This window comes from Pseudophryne corroboree, chromosome 1 (assembly GCF_028390025.1).
Source record: "Pseudophryne corroboree isolate aPseCor3 chromosome 1, aPseCor3.hap2, whole genome shotgun sequence".
In the NCBI taxonomy this organism is placed as follows: Eukaryota; Metazoa; Chordata; class Amphibia; order Anura; family Myobatrachidae; genus Pseudophryne; species Pseudophryne corroboree.
This window is the reverse complement of record NC_086444.1, coordinates 149,800,419-149,818,290: the sequence shown is the minus strand read 5'-3', so window position 1 is coordinate 149,818,290 and position 17,872 is coordinate 149,800,419. Positions and strand designations below refer to the sequence as shown.

Genomic DNA, 17,872 nt, shown 5'->3' with positions numbered 1-17,872 from the left:
ATTACATCTTAGCTTTACATGAAACAGACTCCCTCCAGCCTACCTAATGGTTCACCTGGAAGACAATAAATTTACAGGCACAAAGATTAAGGGGTTTAGGGGCCCATTTATCAAACAGTATTTGCGGCTATGTATCCATTTTCTATGTATCCATTTTCTGGGGCTAGCTGCAAATACTATGCATTCCTGCAATGTATGAAGGAGGGATCGCAGCAGGTATCTCAGATATCTGGCAAACGCAGCTACCGCAATCTTCTGATTGCAGTAGCCCGTTGTAGCCTATGGGCTACACTCGCGGTATATAGTTCCGGCAGGGTTACCCAGGAAACTTCCACTGGAAATGGCCCCTGTGCACGGCGGTGAGCTGACCGAGCATGTGCAGAGCCACAGACATCGCTCCTTTCGGAGCCCCTTCTCTGCCTGTACCAGGTGATAAATCCACCATATAGGATCGCATATTGCAATGCGATCCTGGGCAGTAAGATCCCGCACAGATCGCACTGAATATGCGATCCTTGATAAATGCCCCCCTTATTTACTAAGATAACGCTTCCCAGCATGTTGGAGCCCGAAATGTAAAAAGGCAATGCTTTTAGTGGCAAAACACTCAGAGTTCTGCTATTAAGAGCAATGTCCTTTTAATTTTTGCAAGCTGTTGCTTAAATAAATAAACCCCTAAGCTTAGCGGTTTATTTATGAAGTGTAGGTTGTAAGACCTGGCATTTCTGCTCATGATTTGCACCCCCCTTCCTCTTTGTTTGTTTGTCTGTGACCCCTCCCCCTTCCAGCACCTGATATATAATTATCTCCAGGTATGATTGAGCAGCTTCCAAATTGTTTGTCTGCTTGTGTGCATGAGGCATTGAATGGGAGCAGCATTTGGAAGGCATGCTGTTCCTTGTAGTGCCAATGGGAGATCCTGGGGGTGGCTCCCTGGTAAGTTAGCTCTCAGTCTGGAACTGTTTTAGTAATGGCCTTTATTATGAGGCATACTGTGACAAATTACATGGCCCAATGTGGGCACTGCTATCAAGTAGTTAGGACTGCTGTATCAGAGAAGCCGTGAAGTGGCCAGCAGCTAAACATGTGTTTGCAAACATTTGTGACGAATTCTCTGAATTTTATTACCAGATAGATTCAGGGATGGTTACAGGTAATTTTCAGTGTGCGGAAGGGAATTTGGGGGTGGGGATTTGCACCCCCCTTCCTCTTTGTTTGTTTTGCTGATCATGTTTGTGCCTGAAATTTAAAAGGGCAATATTATTAGTAGCTATGTTGTGCTTGAAAAATGATTGCCCTTTTATATTTCAGACATAAATATGATCAAAAGCGCTTTGTAAATAAACCCCATAAACTTAAAATACTTATAACTGAATATACACAAACAAGAAAAAGTTTAAAAATATCCTCATTAAAAAAATGTAAAAAAAAAAGTATACGGGGACACGCCATCACTGCCAGCCGATCACAAGCCGTTTCCTACCCTGGAGGCTTGTGATTGGCTGGCACTCAATCAATGCTTTGATCATTTTGCGGCAGTTGTAGTAACTGGACGTTCTCTCATCTCTGTCTGCATGCAACGATCGAGCAAGGAAGTCAGACTGCACACCTATAACATAGGAACATTCCGTGCGATCGCATGGTCACTGCTCAGTTACGGCCTATGTCAGGGCGGTTTTCCGTCATACCAAACAATCTAAGCGCCTAGTGATCTGTCGGTGTGTGAATACATGATCTGCTGCACAGACAGAAGCCAATTTCTTTCTTTGGCGAATGACATCTGCAACTCCAATGGCCAATGCGAACTGCGACTATTTGGCCTAAATTACTATTCATAAGAATGTAACCTAACAATTCATTAGCTATATCACGCAGGTGCAGGTTTCACTTGAATTACTCACCTGTGAAAATTGGCACAAGACTTGGTGTAAAACAAATGGCGAGATCTATCCATGTATGTCCAATGTTTGTCCCAGATGCGTTTGTGGTTGTAAAGCGAACTAATGCAGAGCTAAACTCAAGTAATCTGTAATTACTCACACACATACAGTAGTTTGCACAGAGACAAATGTGACTAATCGCCCATACACTGAGCCTCTGCACTGCCCCTTTCATACCCGTCACCATTATCAGTGCGCCCTTGTACCAGCATTATCCTTTATGCAGGAGATCTGGCTGAAAACAGCCAGCATAACCGCAAGTAAGCACAACTCACAGACAACAATTTTGTTGATAGCCCATGCACTAATGCTGGTTACTGAGAGGAGATGAAACAGCGATATATGACTCCGCATCACCAGTACTCGAGTGCGATCAGCTCTGGAATATGCGCAGTGCGAGACCACATGGAGTCCATCCGTGAAACTGACTGCGTAGAACTCTCAATCAGCCCAGAGTGTCTCAGTAAGCTCGACTTTAACGGTTTGATCAAAAATTCAAATCAGAAACAGTGACCTGTTCTTCAAAAGAAATCCCTGAACTACAGGGCCCTGCAAGGGGCAACCAGTCATTCCATTACTTCCTCCAACTTTTACTCTTTGATTCAAAGCGTTAAACTGCAAAAATAATGTGTGATTAATTAGGCAATATTTGTTTTCTATAAAAATGATTAGTAAAAATATTGTCATGCATTATTTATACTTTTCTGCATAATCACATTCCTTATTGCGTCACCAATAAGGAAGAGCAAGCCGGCCGACGCAACAATAAAGAAGCCAAGAAATCTGTCATCGGACACAGATTCTGGCCATGTCCCTCCCCTGCAACGGTGGCAGCAAGCCTCCGTCTTGAGAAACAGAGGCAGTCACCGGCCAAAACCACATCAGACTGCCAATACTCTGATGCCGATCTCTGTGCTATACATCGCAGACGGGTACTGCACATGCACAGTATAGATCCGGCCCATGCACAAAGGACGGAACATCAGCACTCTGTAGCATGCGCCGCAACTACAACGGGATCTGAATCAGGCCCAATATGCGGGTGCACAATTCATTTCTAGTTGTGCCAATCTGTTCACCTTGCACATCACAAAGAGGGTTCCCACAGCACTAATTCAATCCGGTTCTTGGAACTGCCCTGGTAAAGTTGCGCATATTGAGCCAGTAATGCACATTTTGGAAAAGAGCAGAAACATCACTTCAAAGACCAGACTGCAAACATTTCATGCAAATGTCTATACGTTCCAACTTTTCACTAAATACTGCTTTGTTTTGCTTGTGAAAGAGCCAAATTAATCATGAGCATCACCAGCGTCGCTTATGTTTGATGTAATGTTTTTATTGCATTGGTAGAAATCTACTTAAAAGTGAGCTTTCTAGTATAAACAAATGCATAGGGCGGGATGCATCAAAGGCTGCATTTCCCATGTGAACCAAGCTCCGGAAATCTAAACGTTCTGATACGTGGACCTGACTGGCACCTCTATCTATAGATGGCATTGCCTAATAGAAGCCTATGGGCGTCTTTTGGCAGTGTTCTCCAAGAGTGATCCAATAGGACAAGGACAAAAGACAGAGCTTAAAGGGATTCCAACAGAAAGGGAGAGAGGATGGTAGGAGGAGGCATGTGTGGGGACAGAAAAGGAGGGGCTGGAGAAGGAGGAGGTACAGAATGAGAGAACGGTGTGCCAGGAGCCAATGAAGTGGAGACTTTGAAGGAAGAGAGGTGCACCATGGCGTGAAATGCTCCTGTGAGGCTTTAAGTAGACTCCTCTGTGCAAAAGACATACAGTATGCACTGTGTACAATGGACTTTAGTAGATGACCATTACCAACATGGTAGTACATGCGCTTGTTTTATGTGATGATGAAGAACTACCATAGACAACAAAGGGTTCCGGTATGAAAGATAGCTAATGTCTAGTTAGACAGTCAGTAGATAGACACCATATGTTAGGCAGACATTAGGTCGACAGGGTCAAAAGGTCGACGGGGTCAAAAGGTCGACACGAAAAAAGGTCGACAGGTCAAAAGGTCGACGGGGTCAAAAGGTCGACAGGGTCAAAAGGTTGACAGGTCAAAAGGTCGACAGGGTCAAATGGTGGACGCCATGTTTTTTGCATTTTTGTGGTTTGTGTGGATAGTTTTGTCATCTGGGACTCCCAATTGTAGAAAGGCATTCGCTCACCACAAGGTTTATAACCAACTCTATGCCGACATGGATAGAGAAAGTATGAAATAGTCCAAAAACATGTTACATAAAAAAAAACATTTGTCTATCTTTTTTCCATGTCGACCTTTTGACCTTGTCGACCTTTTGATCTGTCGACCTTTCGACCTGTCGACCTTTTGACCCTGTCGAACTTTTGACCCTGTCGACCTAATGTCTGTCTAATATATGGTGTCTATCTATTGACTGTCTAACTATCAAACGGATAGGCAACAAAGTCGGATATCAAACCACTAGGAATCCGGCACATCAGTGAAACCAACACGATTGGCACAACTGTTTCTCGGCCATGACAAAGGACCCAGATGGTCCAACAGAACGATTTACAGTGTGGTATGTAAAGTCTGATACCAAAGTATGCCTCATACAGGCATTACCGAGACTTAATGATAATTACAGTAGAAAGCTCTGCTTTTTCAATCATACCATAGGAGGCAAATGTGAGCTCGCCATTGGGTGGCCTCCATGGTCTCCATGGTGATAGTGGCATCTCTGAGGTATGACACTCCCTACATTCTGCTGCATGGCCTCAATAATGGGACTTACACAGAACGAAAATAATAATAATAATAATAATATTAACACTTGGACACCAGGTCTTGTAAGCAGAGTGTTTTGTTGGCAAATAAATACAAAATGACAACATTATACTGTGACTCCCATATTATGAGAGGCTGCAAGTCAGTTAATCTTATAGAGCCTTGGGACAGGTCAACAACCATTTGACAAATCTTATAAAATCACTTTGTAAAGACAAATCAATTCTTCAGTATTAAAGAACGGATTTTTTTTTCTTTTCTTGTAGCCATAGGGGTATATGCAATTGCGTTCGAATTGCCGCAAATGTCGAAAAACGGGGCATTTTCGACACAAAAAAATATTTGGCAATGCAATACAGTACTTTTCAACAAAAAACTGACTTTTCAGATTCGACTTTTTGAAATTCGACAGGTGACAAATTCGACATGTCTGCAATGGTAAAAATGAAGCTTTTCGACAAAAGTATATTCAATTGAAAAATGTCGATTCGACAACAGTGCTTTTCGACAGTAAATTCGTCTATTTCATTCCGCCTCACTTTGCTGGCGGAATCTAATAAAAAAAATGTAAAACATGTTTTTTTTATTGCTAATAGCATATCTATTTATATTAGAAGGGATTAGGTACTTGGTTTGTCTATTAGGAGACACAACTATTATTTATATATTTTTTTAAATAATATTTTTTTTTTAACTGACTAAAATTGAGAGAGCATGGTTTTCAGTGGGAAGGGGTGGGAATGGGTTAAAATTCTGAAAAAAAAATGCGTGGGGTCCCCCCTCCTAAGCATAACCAGCCTCGGGCTCTTTGAGCCGGTCCTGGTTGGAAAAATACGGGGGGGGAAATTGACTGGGGATCCCCCGTATTTTTAGAACCAGCACCGGGCTCTGCGTCCGGTCCTGGTGCAAAAAATACGGGGGACAAAAAGCGTAGGGGACTGCGAGTAACCTCACCGCTGACCGCAAAGTTCCCACCATTGAATATAATGGAGGGGCTGTGCGATGCGCTGTCTGCCAGCTCAGACGCGCATAGGCAATCAGGAGAGTGCCACGACGTGGCGCTCCCTGATTGCCTGAAGGGACCCCCTGTGACAGGAGTCACAGGGGGTCTCAGCATTCGGGGAAAGGGGTCCCATGTGTAAACATGGGACCCCTTTCAGTCCGTGGTCCGGGTATGCGGTTTGTTTTTTTGCCAAGTACGTGGATTACAAATAATAACAGGACACTGGATTTAGGTGAGTATAATTTTATTTTCAGGTACCCCGGATTCTGCTTGGAGACGTCGACAGACGGAGACGTGGCCAGAGTCGGCGTGTCAACATAGGTAAGTATGTGTGTGTGTCGGCATGTATGTAATAAAGTTTTACTTTCAAGGTGTGCATGTCCTGTTTTTATTTGGGTATTTTTTTTGCAGAAGAACTACAGGTACCAGCGGGCCCGTTTCCCCCGCATGCTGGTACTTGTGATTCTCCAAGTACCAGCTTGCGGGGGAGGCTTGCTGGGACTTGTAGTTCTTCTGCAAAAAACAATATTCTTTTATTTTTACACATGGCTATCAGCCCCCCATCCGCAGCCCTTGGATGGGGGGGGGGGGGGGACGACAACAGCCTCGGGCTTCACCCCTGGCCCTTGGGTGGCTGGAGGGGGGGACCCCTTGATTTAATGGGTCCCCACTCCTCCAGGGTACCCCGGCCAGGGGTGACTAGTTGGGTATTTAATGCCACGGCCGCAGGGACTGGTATAAAAGTGTCCCCCGGCTGTGGCATTATCTCCCCAGCTAGTGGAGCCCGGTGCTGGTTCAAAAAATACGGGGGACCCCTACGCTTTTTGTCCCCCGTATTTTTTGCACCAGGACCGGACGCAGAGCCCGGTGCTGGTTCTAAAAATACGGGGGATCCCCAGTCAATTTTTTCCCCGTATTTTTCCAACCAGGACCGGCTCAAAGAGCCCGAGGCTGGTTATGCTTAGGAGGGGGGACCCCACGCAATTTTTTTCTGTGTTTTTTAACCATTTTTGCGCAGTCGGAAAAGTCGAATCCAGGACGCACTTATCCGTCAATTGGTCCGTTTTTCGACAGCGGGACTGTCGAATCCGTTTTTTATTGAATATGTCGAATTCCGGCACCCGCCGGCCGGAATTCGACGGTCGAATTGTTTCGAATTAAAAAACGGGCGAAAAAAAGCTGCAATTCGCCAGGAAATTGCATATACCCCATAGTCTTAATACAAATCTACAGAACAGACTCATAATATAAAAAAGTTTTCTGGTCCCTCGTGTTTACCTGTGGAGAATATGAAAACGGTGTTGTCCCAAAGTCTGTGCTGCTTCAACGCCGCAGTTACGTTTCCCACGGCCTCGTCCAGGACGGACACCATTCCGGCATACAGCCGCCTGTCCTTGTTCTCTATGAACCCGTACGGTTCTACGTACTCCTCAGGGACTTGCAGAGGCGAGTGCACCGATTGATAAGCCAGATAAAGAAACAAAGGCTGCAAGACAAGGAGGACAATCACAGTGCGCCAGACAGCATTTATATACAGCATAATGTAAAGCCTGCTGTAAGTTATAAAGATGTTAGAAGCCACCATAATAAAGCATTGAACTGGAAAAGTACTTCTAATATTATGAATAATCTACACACAATTCATTGTAATACCCAATGTTTTCTAACCAATACTACAGGGATGCCATCGTAACTCACCAGGGGGATGGATGATAGGTCAACAGTAAATAGGTCGACCCCGTATGGTCGACATGCATTATATTGACAAAGTACAAAAGGTTGACATGTAAATAGCCGATAGGTACAAAAAGGTTGACACAAGTTTTGTTTTTTTAAACTTTTCCATCATTTACCATCCATGTAGACTATTATTGGGAATAGTAACCTGTGCTCGGCACCTTACCTAAAGCGTGGTGAGCCAAGTGTGGGGATGCAGTACACTACTTTGGGTCACGTGGTTTAACAAAGAAAATGACACCCCTCATAAAAATAAAAATAAAGTGTGTCAACATTTTCTATGTCGACCTTTTGACCCTGTCAACCCTTTGTACTGTCTATCTACAGTATTATCACTGTCGACCATCATCCATGCAGTAAACAGACCAAGAACACCTCCAAGTCGGTGATCCGCTCCACAAAAAGCGAGTTTGTCTACTATTAAGTAGACCATCCCTTTTGGTAAGAGTCTGGATCTTGCATCTATATATTACGTGCTTTATTGTTATCACAGTATTATGCTATGCCTGTGTTATGTTTTATCTTTTAAGGGCAATCATCCCCATAAACTAAACACTTGAGATTGAACATTCACTTGACGGTCGATTGAGAAGCGCCTTAGATAAAGGGTGGTAAATTACTTGTTACATCATATGAGGTCAACCTAATGACTGTTGACCCAATGAACCACACCCCTCACCAATAATACTGATGCCAAGTAATGTGGCCTTGCCCATATATAGCTTTATGGATGACAGGCCTAATTGAGTTAAGTAATACAGAAGCAGAGTGTATTGTAATGTGTGTCTATCTGGTATTGCTGTGGGGCTATCATATAAACCTTATAAAGAGTGTGAGAGTATGACATAGTTTTAGCTAACATTATTAGGGTAGAAAGCTAGTGATCTGGTGATAGTGCTGGTTTCCTATTTGCACTTACCGCAGTGCAGAAATCCTACTGTTGCCATCATTAATAATATACAGGCGATAAGGCTGAGCCATGTTTAGCTGCCTGGACTATACTGGCCCTGAGTGATAAGGACAGGTAACAGGATATGCACAGGATCCGGCTAATAGCTTCACATGTGCGCAGTGGGACTGAAAGACAGGACTTGGGGTTTCACTTGTACTTAAGAAATAGAATTTTAATTACCTACCGGTAAATCCTTTTCTAGTAGTTAGTAGGGGATACTGGGAATCTATTTAGTACCGTGGGGTATCGAGGGGTCCACTTGGAGCCATGGGCACTATAGAAGTTTGATAACGTGTGCTGGCTCCTCCCTCTATGTCCCTCCTACCAGACTCATTCTACGAAACTGTGCCAGAGGAGATGGACATACTTTGAGAAGGATATAGATAAGGAAAGTGGTGAAATTTCGGACCAGCTCACACAGACTAAAAGGAAAGCCATGCTAACCAAACCTGAAAACCAGAACAGCAACAGCTGAACCAAACAACAGTAGTTAAACAAGTAATCGTGCAGGAAGAAAGGAGATCCGGGCGGGCGCCCAGTATCCCCTACGGACTACGAGAAAAGGATTTACCGGTAGGTAATTAAAATCCTATTTTCTCTTACATCCTAGGGGATACTGGGAATCCAATTAGTACCATGGGGAAGTACCAAAGCTCCCAAACCGGGTGGGAGAGTGCTGAGGTTCCTGCAGAACTGACTGACCAAACTGAAGTTCCTCAGAGGTCAAAGTATCGAACTTGTAAAACTTGGCAAACGTGTTCGAACCTGACCAAGTAGCTGCTCGGTAGAGCTGTAATGCTGAGACACCTTGGGCAGCCACCCAAGAGGAACCCACCGACCTAGTAGAGTGGGCCTGAACAGATATAGTAATTGGCTAGCCTGCTATGGAATAAGCATGCTGGATAGTGAGCCTGATCCATCAAGCAATCGACTGCTTTGAAGCAGGACACCCAATCTTGTTGGCATCATATAAAACAAACAGCGAGTCCGATTTCCTGTGACGAGCAGATCGCTTTACATAAACCTTCAAAACCCTTACAACGTTCAAGGACTTTGAAATAGCAGAGGTGTCTGTAACAACAGGGACCACAATCGGCTGGTTGATGTGAAACGCCGACACCACCTTAGGAAGGAATTGCTGACGAGTCCTGAGTTCAGCTCTGTCCTCATGGAAAATCAAATAGGGGCACTTGTGAGACAACGTCCCCAGCTCCAACATGCACCTTGCCGAAGCCAAGGCCAACAGCATGACGGTCTTCCACATAAGATTCTTTACATCTACCTCCTGTAACAGTTCAAACCAGTCCGATTGGAGGAATGTCAGAACCAAATTGAAATCCCAAGGTGCCGTGAGAGGCACAAAGGGAGGTTTGATGTGAAGAACACCTTTCAAGAACGTCTGGACCTCAGGGAGGGAAGCCAATTGTTTCTGAAAGAAAATAGACAAGGCCAAAATCTGAACTTTTATGGAGACTAGGCGTAGGCCCATGACCCCTCCCGGCTGCAGAAAAAGCAGGAAACGTCCCAGATGAATTCCACCGTAGAATATTGTCTGCTCTCACACCAAGAGACATATTTCTTCCAGATACGATGGAAATGTTTTGACGTTACCCCTTTCCTGGCTTGGATCATAGTTGGGATGACCTTGTCAGGAATCCCTCTCCTGGCTAGAATCAGCTGTTCAACTTTCATGCCGTCAAACGTAGCCGTGGTAAGTCTTGATAGACGAACGGGCCCTGTTGCAGACGATCCTCTCGAAGAGGCAGAGGCCACGGCTCTTCGATTAGCATCTCGAGAAGATCTGCATACCAGGCCCTTAGCGGCCAGTCCGGAGAATTAATGAGAATTGCTTGAACTCTTTCCCTTTTTATTCTTTTGAGAACTCTTGGGATCAGAGGAATGGGAGGAAACATGTACACCAGCTGGTAGACCCACGGAGTTGTCAGGGCATCGACCGCTACAGCTTGTGGGTCCTTCGGCCTGGAACCATACTGCCTGAGCTTCTTGTTGAGTCGAGAGGCCATCATGTTGAGTTGTGGATAACACCACCGACGTGTCAGCCACAGTAAAACCTCCAGGTGGAGGCCCCATTCCCCCGGGTGCAGGTCGTGTCTGCTGAGGAAGTCTGCTTCCCAGTTGTCTACTCCCGGGATGAAGATTACCGGAAATGTCACGGCGTGTTTTTATGCCCAGAGGAGAATTCTTGACACCTCTGCCATTGCGGCCTTGCTTTTCGTTCCGCCCTGTTGGTTGATGTAAGACACTGCTGTCACATTGTCTGACAGATTGAGTGGCCTGATTCTGAAGAAGAGATGAGGCCTGCAGAAGGGCATAGATAGCCCTGAGTTCCAGGATGTTTATTGGAAGAACAATTTCCTGACTTGACCATCTTCCTTGAAACTGCACCCCAACCTCTGAGGCTTGCATCTGTGGTTAGCAGAATCCAATTCTGAATCCCAAACCTTCGACCCTCCACTAGGTGAGAAGTTTGTAGCCACCACAGGAGGGAGATCCTGGCAGACGAATCCGGTGATGCATGTGAAGATGCGATCTGGACCATTTGTCCAAAAGATCCAGCTGGAAGGCGCTCGCATTAAACTTTCCATACTGAATTGCTTCGTAAGAAGCCACCTATTTCCCCAGAAAGCGGATGCACAGATGTACTGAGATTCGGGTCGGTTTCAAGACAGCCCGAACCATCGACTGGATCACCATTGCCTTTTCCAAGGGAAGGAACACTCTCTGAGACTCTGTGTCCAGTATCAGTCCCAGGAAATGAAGCTTCTGCGTTGGTTCTTGGTGAGATTTTGGTAGGTTCATTATCCACCCATGATCCAGGAGTAATCTGGTCGTGAGACCAATGTTCTCCAACAACTGCTCCCTGGACGTAGCCTTTATCAGAAGATCATCCAGGTAAGGAATTACGTTTACTCCCTGTCTGCGGAGCAACATCATCATCTCCGCCATCACTTTGGTGAACACCCTCAGTGCCGTGGAGAGACCACATGGCAGGGCCTGAAACGGGTAGTGACAGTCCTGCAGTGCAAACCGTACATAAGCCTGATGAGGCGGCCAGATCGGAATGTGAAGGTATGCATCCTTTACATCCAGAGACGCTAGGAATTCCCCCTCTTCCAGACCCGAGATCACCACTCTTAGAGACTCCATCTTGAACTGGAACACTCGTAAGTACGGGTTCAATGATTTTAGATTCAGAATGGGTCTTACCAAACCGTCCGGTTTTGGAACTACAAGCAAGCTGGAATAGTATCCCTTGTTTTGTAGATGAGGTGGAACTGGAACAATGACCTGGGTCTGTAACAGTTTTTGAATGGCTTCTTGTAAGGTTACTCTTGCTTCTTGTGAAACTGGTAAGCCTGATTTGAAGAATCTGTGAGGTGGGAGATTCTGGAACTCCAGCCTGTAGCCCTGGGATATAAGGTCTATGACCCAGGGATCCTGGCAAGATCTTGTCCAGGTGTGACTGAAGAATTGTAGCCGGCCACCCACCTGCTTGTCTCCCAGGCATCGCGGTCCACCGTCATGCGGAAAGTTTTGAGGAAGCAGAGCCTGAGCCGGTTTGCGTGGTTTACCTCTGGCGGCGGTAGAAGTACCTCTAGTCTTGCCCCTAAACTTGGCAGTCCGAAAGGACTGTAAATCGGGTCCAGAGTAGGCTTTACTAGCTGGTGGAACTGCAGAAAGTAAATAAGTGGACTTACCCGCAGTAGCTCGTGAGATCCACTTGTCGAGTTCATTGCCAAGTAAGGCCTCACCTGTGAACGGCAGGCATTTCACACCTTTTTTGGAATCCGCGTCAGCAGTCCACTGACGTAGCCATAATCCCCTGCGAGCCAACACTGACATAGCTGTGGTGCGTGCATTGAGCAAACCTATCTCTTTAATGGCTTCCACCATAAAGTTCACAGAGTCTTGTATGTGCTGCAGGAGTAACACAATTTCCTCTTGAGGTAAGGTGTCTAACCCCTCAATTAAATTACCAGACGATTTAGAAATGGCTCAAGTAATCCACCCACATGCTATAGTGGGTCTCTGGGCCACCCCTGCAGCTGTATACAAAGATTTGAGTGTAGTCTCAATCTTATGATCAGCTGTATCCTTTAGGGAGACTGCTCCAGGAACAGGTAGTACTATCTTATGTGAGAGCCCTGAGACTGGTGTATCCACTATCGGTGGATTTTTCCTATTTTTTCCTATCCTCAGGAGGAAAAGGAAAAGATGGTAATAACCGCCTAGGTATTTGAAATTTCTTATCTGGATTAACCCACTGTTCTTCAAACAGGATATTAAGTTCCTTTGATACGGGAAAAGTGGCTGAGGATTTTTTCTTTATATTAAAGCAAGATTCCTCACACTCCTCTGTCACCTTATCAGGGATATTTAGGACTTCTCTGATAGAATCTATGAGAGCCTTTACACCCTGCGACAGAGTACCCTCCCCTAACTCTATGTCCACCTAACCTTTCTCTATTCCTGACCATTCGTTATCAGAGTCAGAATGCAGGAACTGGGTCAAAGTAAGCTTTTGCAGACAAATGGTAGAGGACTGAGAAGTTGGTCTGAGTACTGAGTCCTTTTGCATAAACTCAACCATAGACTGTCTTAAATATTGTGTCTCTTTCTCATTACGAGATAATTTAGTAGAGATGGTGGAAATAATCCCCCTAATGGAGTCCAGCCATGCTGGCTCTGCCCCACTAGCCTGAGAAGGGATACTACACTGAGTACACACTAGTGAACCCCCTGGAGAAGAGTAACACTGTGCCTTACATGAAACACACTCTTTGTCTGACATACAGGTACTGCAGCAGTGACAGCACAACACAGGAAAAGGTTAAATACACAATTAACCCACAAAGAGCCCTTTCCGACAGACAGAGAGAGGATAGAGCAAGCACACGGTGCCCTTATTGCTAAAGCGAAGCTTAGCTGGGTCTTGACTAAGTACCTAGATAGGGGACTTGGTACACTATTATATTGCTCCCCCCTGCTATGACCCCCTGGTACTGCTGAGGTAATCTGGAGTCTCTCCGGAGGAGCTGCGCGTCCCTGTCAGTCAGCGTCTGTGTCAGCTACAGTAGGGTAAAATGGCGCCTGGGAGCTGCTGGATCCACTCATAGTGAAGCTCTGTCCTTCAATGGCGCGCAATCTTCCCGCTCTTCTTTATACTGGCTTTATGTGTCTGTGTGCATAAAATGGAGACAGTCCCCTTTTAATCCTGTATTGCCAGTCTGGGTACTATGTACACTACAGTGTACTAAGTCTGGAGACCCAGTCTGCCCCGCGTGGGAGCCGCGCATCTCCGTACCCTTATGCCGCCATAATAGCCGGCGACCCGCTAACCGGGATGCCGGCTTAGTACTCACCACTTTTCTTTCTTCTGGCTCTGTTCGGAGTGGCGGCGTGCTGCGGGAATGTACACTCGCCGTGGTGGGGCTTGCAAATAGTTTCCTCAGGAGCTCAGTGTCCTGTCAGCGGGAACGGGACCTTTAACCCTTAGTGGGGTTGGGCCGTTTCCTCCCCCCAAGTCCCACGAAGCAGGCAGGCTGGTGCATCCAGTCCTGCCTGAAAATAACAAATTTTAAAAATAAATGCAGAAAACTTGTCAGGAGCTTCCAGAGATGTGACCGACTCCTTTGGGCACATTTTCTAAACTGAGTCTTGTAGGAGGGGCATAGAGGGAGGAGCCAGCACACGTTATCAAACTTCTATAGTGCCCATGGCTCCAAGTGGACCCGTCTATACCCCATGGTACTAAATGGATTCCCAGTATCCCCTAGGAGGGAAGGGGGGGAGGTTTGTTTGTTTTTAAGACAGAATTTCCATGTATTTTTTATGTATATAATTCCACATATGTTTGACTGATTGTTTGTGCTATCCTCATTCTGAGATCCATATGACACAGGATGATGCTTTCTGTGTAGTTAGGTACAAAATGCTCAATTCTTTTTCCCTTTTCTTCTGCACTGTCCCTAATTTTCATCTCCCCTTCCTCTTTCCTTTTGCAATTGGAAATATCACATACCTCAGACGTTCCAACTGTACTGTCTTGGAAATGTTAATATCTTATGCCTCTAGATTGCGGTCATGTTGTTATTTGTCATTCAGGGCATAGACAATCAGATAAAATGCCTGACAGTCTGACACCCAGCAGGGGATACACACAATATCTGGGTTCCTACCCTGGGGAGGAGAGGTTTCCCCGTCCCTTCCCTGTGAAGAAACAGGGAAAACGTCCGACGGGGGGCCGCAGCAGGGCATACACTGCCTGCCCAATCTACAACTTTTAAAAACATTGCATTGGATGGACACGCTGGCGGATTTGGCATGTCCGATGGATTGCCCAGGTAACGGTATAATGTATGACCAACATTACTCACATTTACACTGTACTGTCACTTAATAAAACATTTTAAATAAATAGATCCCAAAGCCTACAAATGTTACACCCCGTGTTGTTTGTACAAGCATGCTACTGTAGGGTTTGGTGGTTTTTCAGCTCCGGTACATCATTAAAATACAAATCCGGAGGGGAGGTCAGATAACAGAGGCTCATAAATAGAAAGCAAAACCAATGGTCAGGGGCATAATCTAATGTAGTTCAAAACAATCGGAATCAGTAGGGGCAGATGGATCACATGGGCAGGTTCCCGGAAGTGTGCTGGTCGCCTAATTGGGCGAGATAATAAAAGCAAGCCATTCGGCCATTCTTACAAATGAATGTGCTCGGAAGCAAGGGGGAATGGAGTAGAATTGCAAACACAGACTACTGACCATTCCAATTCTAATGCCTCTTTCACTTACCATTACCCTATTGCTACACCCCCCTTATCTCCTTGCATTCACCCACTGGCAGCCACTTTTGCACTGCTTCAGTTTTAGCTACAAGTGAGAGGGCAGGGCTTGGCATGAGAACCATGAGTGGGTTCTGAATACGCCCAGACTTCTAAATCTACTTGCGCTATTATTGCCCTTTTAATTCAAGCTGTCACAACAGATGAGGTGATGGTAAGGTTTAGGCCGAGGGGGGAGGGTTAGGGTTAGGCTTGGCCGAAACTAGGGTATCTGTCACCTGGGGCAAGGCAGTCCCCCCCCCTCCCCAATATACAGAAATACATCCTCTTGTACATGTACACACCATCAAAACACAGTACAGTACATATATACACAGCCCCTGAATATACACATACCACCCCAATAAATGTATATACACATGCCCCTGTATATACACATACCCCAATTAGGGAAGCCAATCCCAGGCCATTTTTTCAATCCCGAGTATCGGGATTGAAAAAAGGCCAATCCCGGGATTCCCGGGATTGGCTTTTAACTATGTGGCCGCCCCTTCGCCCCACCCCGCCCACATAACTCACAATATACCAGGGGCGGGCGGGTAGGGAACATCCTCCGCTCCCTCCTGGCGGCTCTCAGTGCCGCGTGACGGCGCAGCGTGACCTATCACGCTGTGCTGGGGAGCCGGAAGAAGGAAGCCGGGCAGCGTCTGAGCGTCCTGTGGACGCTCAACGCTGATCCCTCAATCCCCGGGATTGGAGCTTCTAATCCCAGGATTGAATCCCAGCCGTTTTTGGCCCTAAAATCCGGGATCCCGAAATTGGCCACCATAACCCCAATATACTGTGATTAAATACACCCCTCCTATACATACAAATGAAGTACCTGATATAGATAAGTGAATACACAAAATGGAAGCTGGATGTCAGTTTGTCTATTGCTTAAAAGAAACTGTTGCTTTAAATGTGATTCTTATATGTTTGCAGAAACTTTGATTTTAGTAGCAATTAAGGAAGTTAGTCTAGCTTTACAGTATTTCATAGACTGTGGTTAGCTAGTATCCTATAGAAAAGGGAAGTCGAAAGTATGTTGAAGGTAAAAGTATATTTTTAATGTAACAGTCATAATCACAAGATGCTGAGCTAATTAATTGGAAATCCCCCATAAGGGGAGTTTATAAATTATAATATATTCTGATATTTGAAATGTAATTGGTCTATGTATATGATTGGCTTGTTAATTTGATTAGATCATGTAATGCTATGATGAAAGTATATAAGATGAAATCAACGTGTCAATGTGCAGTTCATGATATTCTTTTATCGTGAGCCCTGTGAACTTCACAATGCAATAAATCTACCAAAGAGACTTCAATGTTCTTCAATTATTTTACATGACCATATCATTTTGGAGGTCTGTGCCACCGAGATCAACCCAACATTGACACACGAAGAAGGAAGGTGGGCTGGAGCCGGGACACCTGAACCAACAGTGGCCACAGGTAAGAGCTGTTATCTTACTTCTGCTCCATGTGTCCCTGCCTCGGTCTGCTGACTTTGTGTGTTATTGTTGGCTTGTAACTCCTTGAAGTCTTTTTGGAGATTGTGAGTATGGAACCAAAATGATTTTAACTGCATTTTATTACCAGATGCAGTGATTAGTATAGAGTGTTAAGATTGTAATTTCTGTCATTATCATATTTAATGATTTTATGGGATCTTTTGCCTGCCATATCTTGCTAAATTAAGCGTGAAGTCTGTGAGTGATTATGAGTGTGATTGGCCGAGGCTTTACGCCGGCAGATTCTGGACAGGGCCCAGGTAGGAGAGAGGCTCCGGTTAAACTCTCCTATGCTGGATAGTATCAGGGATACTCACCCACTGTGAAAAGCACCTTGTACACTATAAGGCCTAGCTTAGCAGAGTGTGGAACACGTGTGCCTGTTCAGAGCCGTGGCACCTGACGAGGTGGTGAGGTTTCCTAAGTGGAGTAATATCTCTCTAAACAAGGGGAGCGTCCCTGTTTACCATTGTATTGGACATTGAGGCTGGACTGTAAAATAAAGATTAGCCATTACAATGGGTCAAGAGATGTCCACACCGAAGGGCTCTTCTATGTTAGAGATCCCGCACGGCAGTCCAGCGAGTGTGATGTATCAGAGACATGGGAGTGTGGCTGTGAAATTTCTCAGGAGATGGCATGCAAAATACCTTGATAGATCATTCATAGGAACCTTTAGCATAGACAAGTGGATAGAATTAAGTAAATTAAGGGAAAAAGGCTGAAGAATGGAAGGTATATACATTATGGCTAGAAACATCTCGTTATATTCCCCCTTCTGCCTATTTAGCACAGATATCATTGAGAGAAATGAAGACAATGAATGTGTTCCACTTAAAAAGGGAAAGGAAAAAAAAAAAAGGGTGCAAATTATGCCAACATACACCCAGATAACATGACTGCAACTGGAATTACATGAAGTAAGGTAGCACAGCAACAAACACTTTTACGTGCTCCACTAAGAGTAGTAACTACTGATGAGGGCAAGTTATGGTCAATCCATGTGCCCTGGACCCTAGAAAAATGTAACCATTATAGGAGAAAGCCAAAGTAAGTTAATCAAGCTAGTACGGCTGTATAAGACACATTCATTTACACATA

At 45.1% G+C, this 17,872-nt stretch overlaps 2 protein-coding genes across 9 annotated transcripts in view; one reads left to right on the top strand and one right to left on the bottom strand.

Moving 5' to 3' along the window:
* The window catches only part of ARSB (arylsulfatase B), a 320,071-nt gene that overhangs the window by 263,163 nt on the left and 39,036 nt on the right, over positions 1-17,872 (bottom strand). For all 7 annotated transcript variants that reach the window (XM_063963566.1, XM_063963563.1, XM_063963567.1 and 4 more), the window contains one exon: positions 6,991-7,198. In XM_063963566.1, the coding sequence (XP_063819636.1) occupies positions 6,991-7,198 (208 nt within the window). The remainder of the gene's footprint in view (positions 1-6,990; positions 7,199-17,872) is intronic.
* Positions 1-17,872, top strand: part of LOC135057856 (uncharacterized) — a 263,586-nt gene that overhangs the window by 241,715 nt on the left and 3,999 nt on the right. Inside the window, exon 2 of one of the 2 annotated variants that reach the window (XM_063963588.1) lies at positions 7,777-7,890. The exons of the other annotated variant lie outside the window; for it this stretch is intronic. The gene's annotated coding sequence lies outside the window, so the exon portion shown is untranslated. The remainder of the gene's footprint in view (positions 1-7,776; positions 7,891-17,872) is intronic. 2 annotated transcript variants of the gene reach the window in all.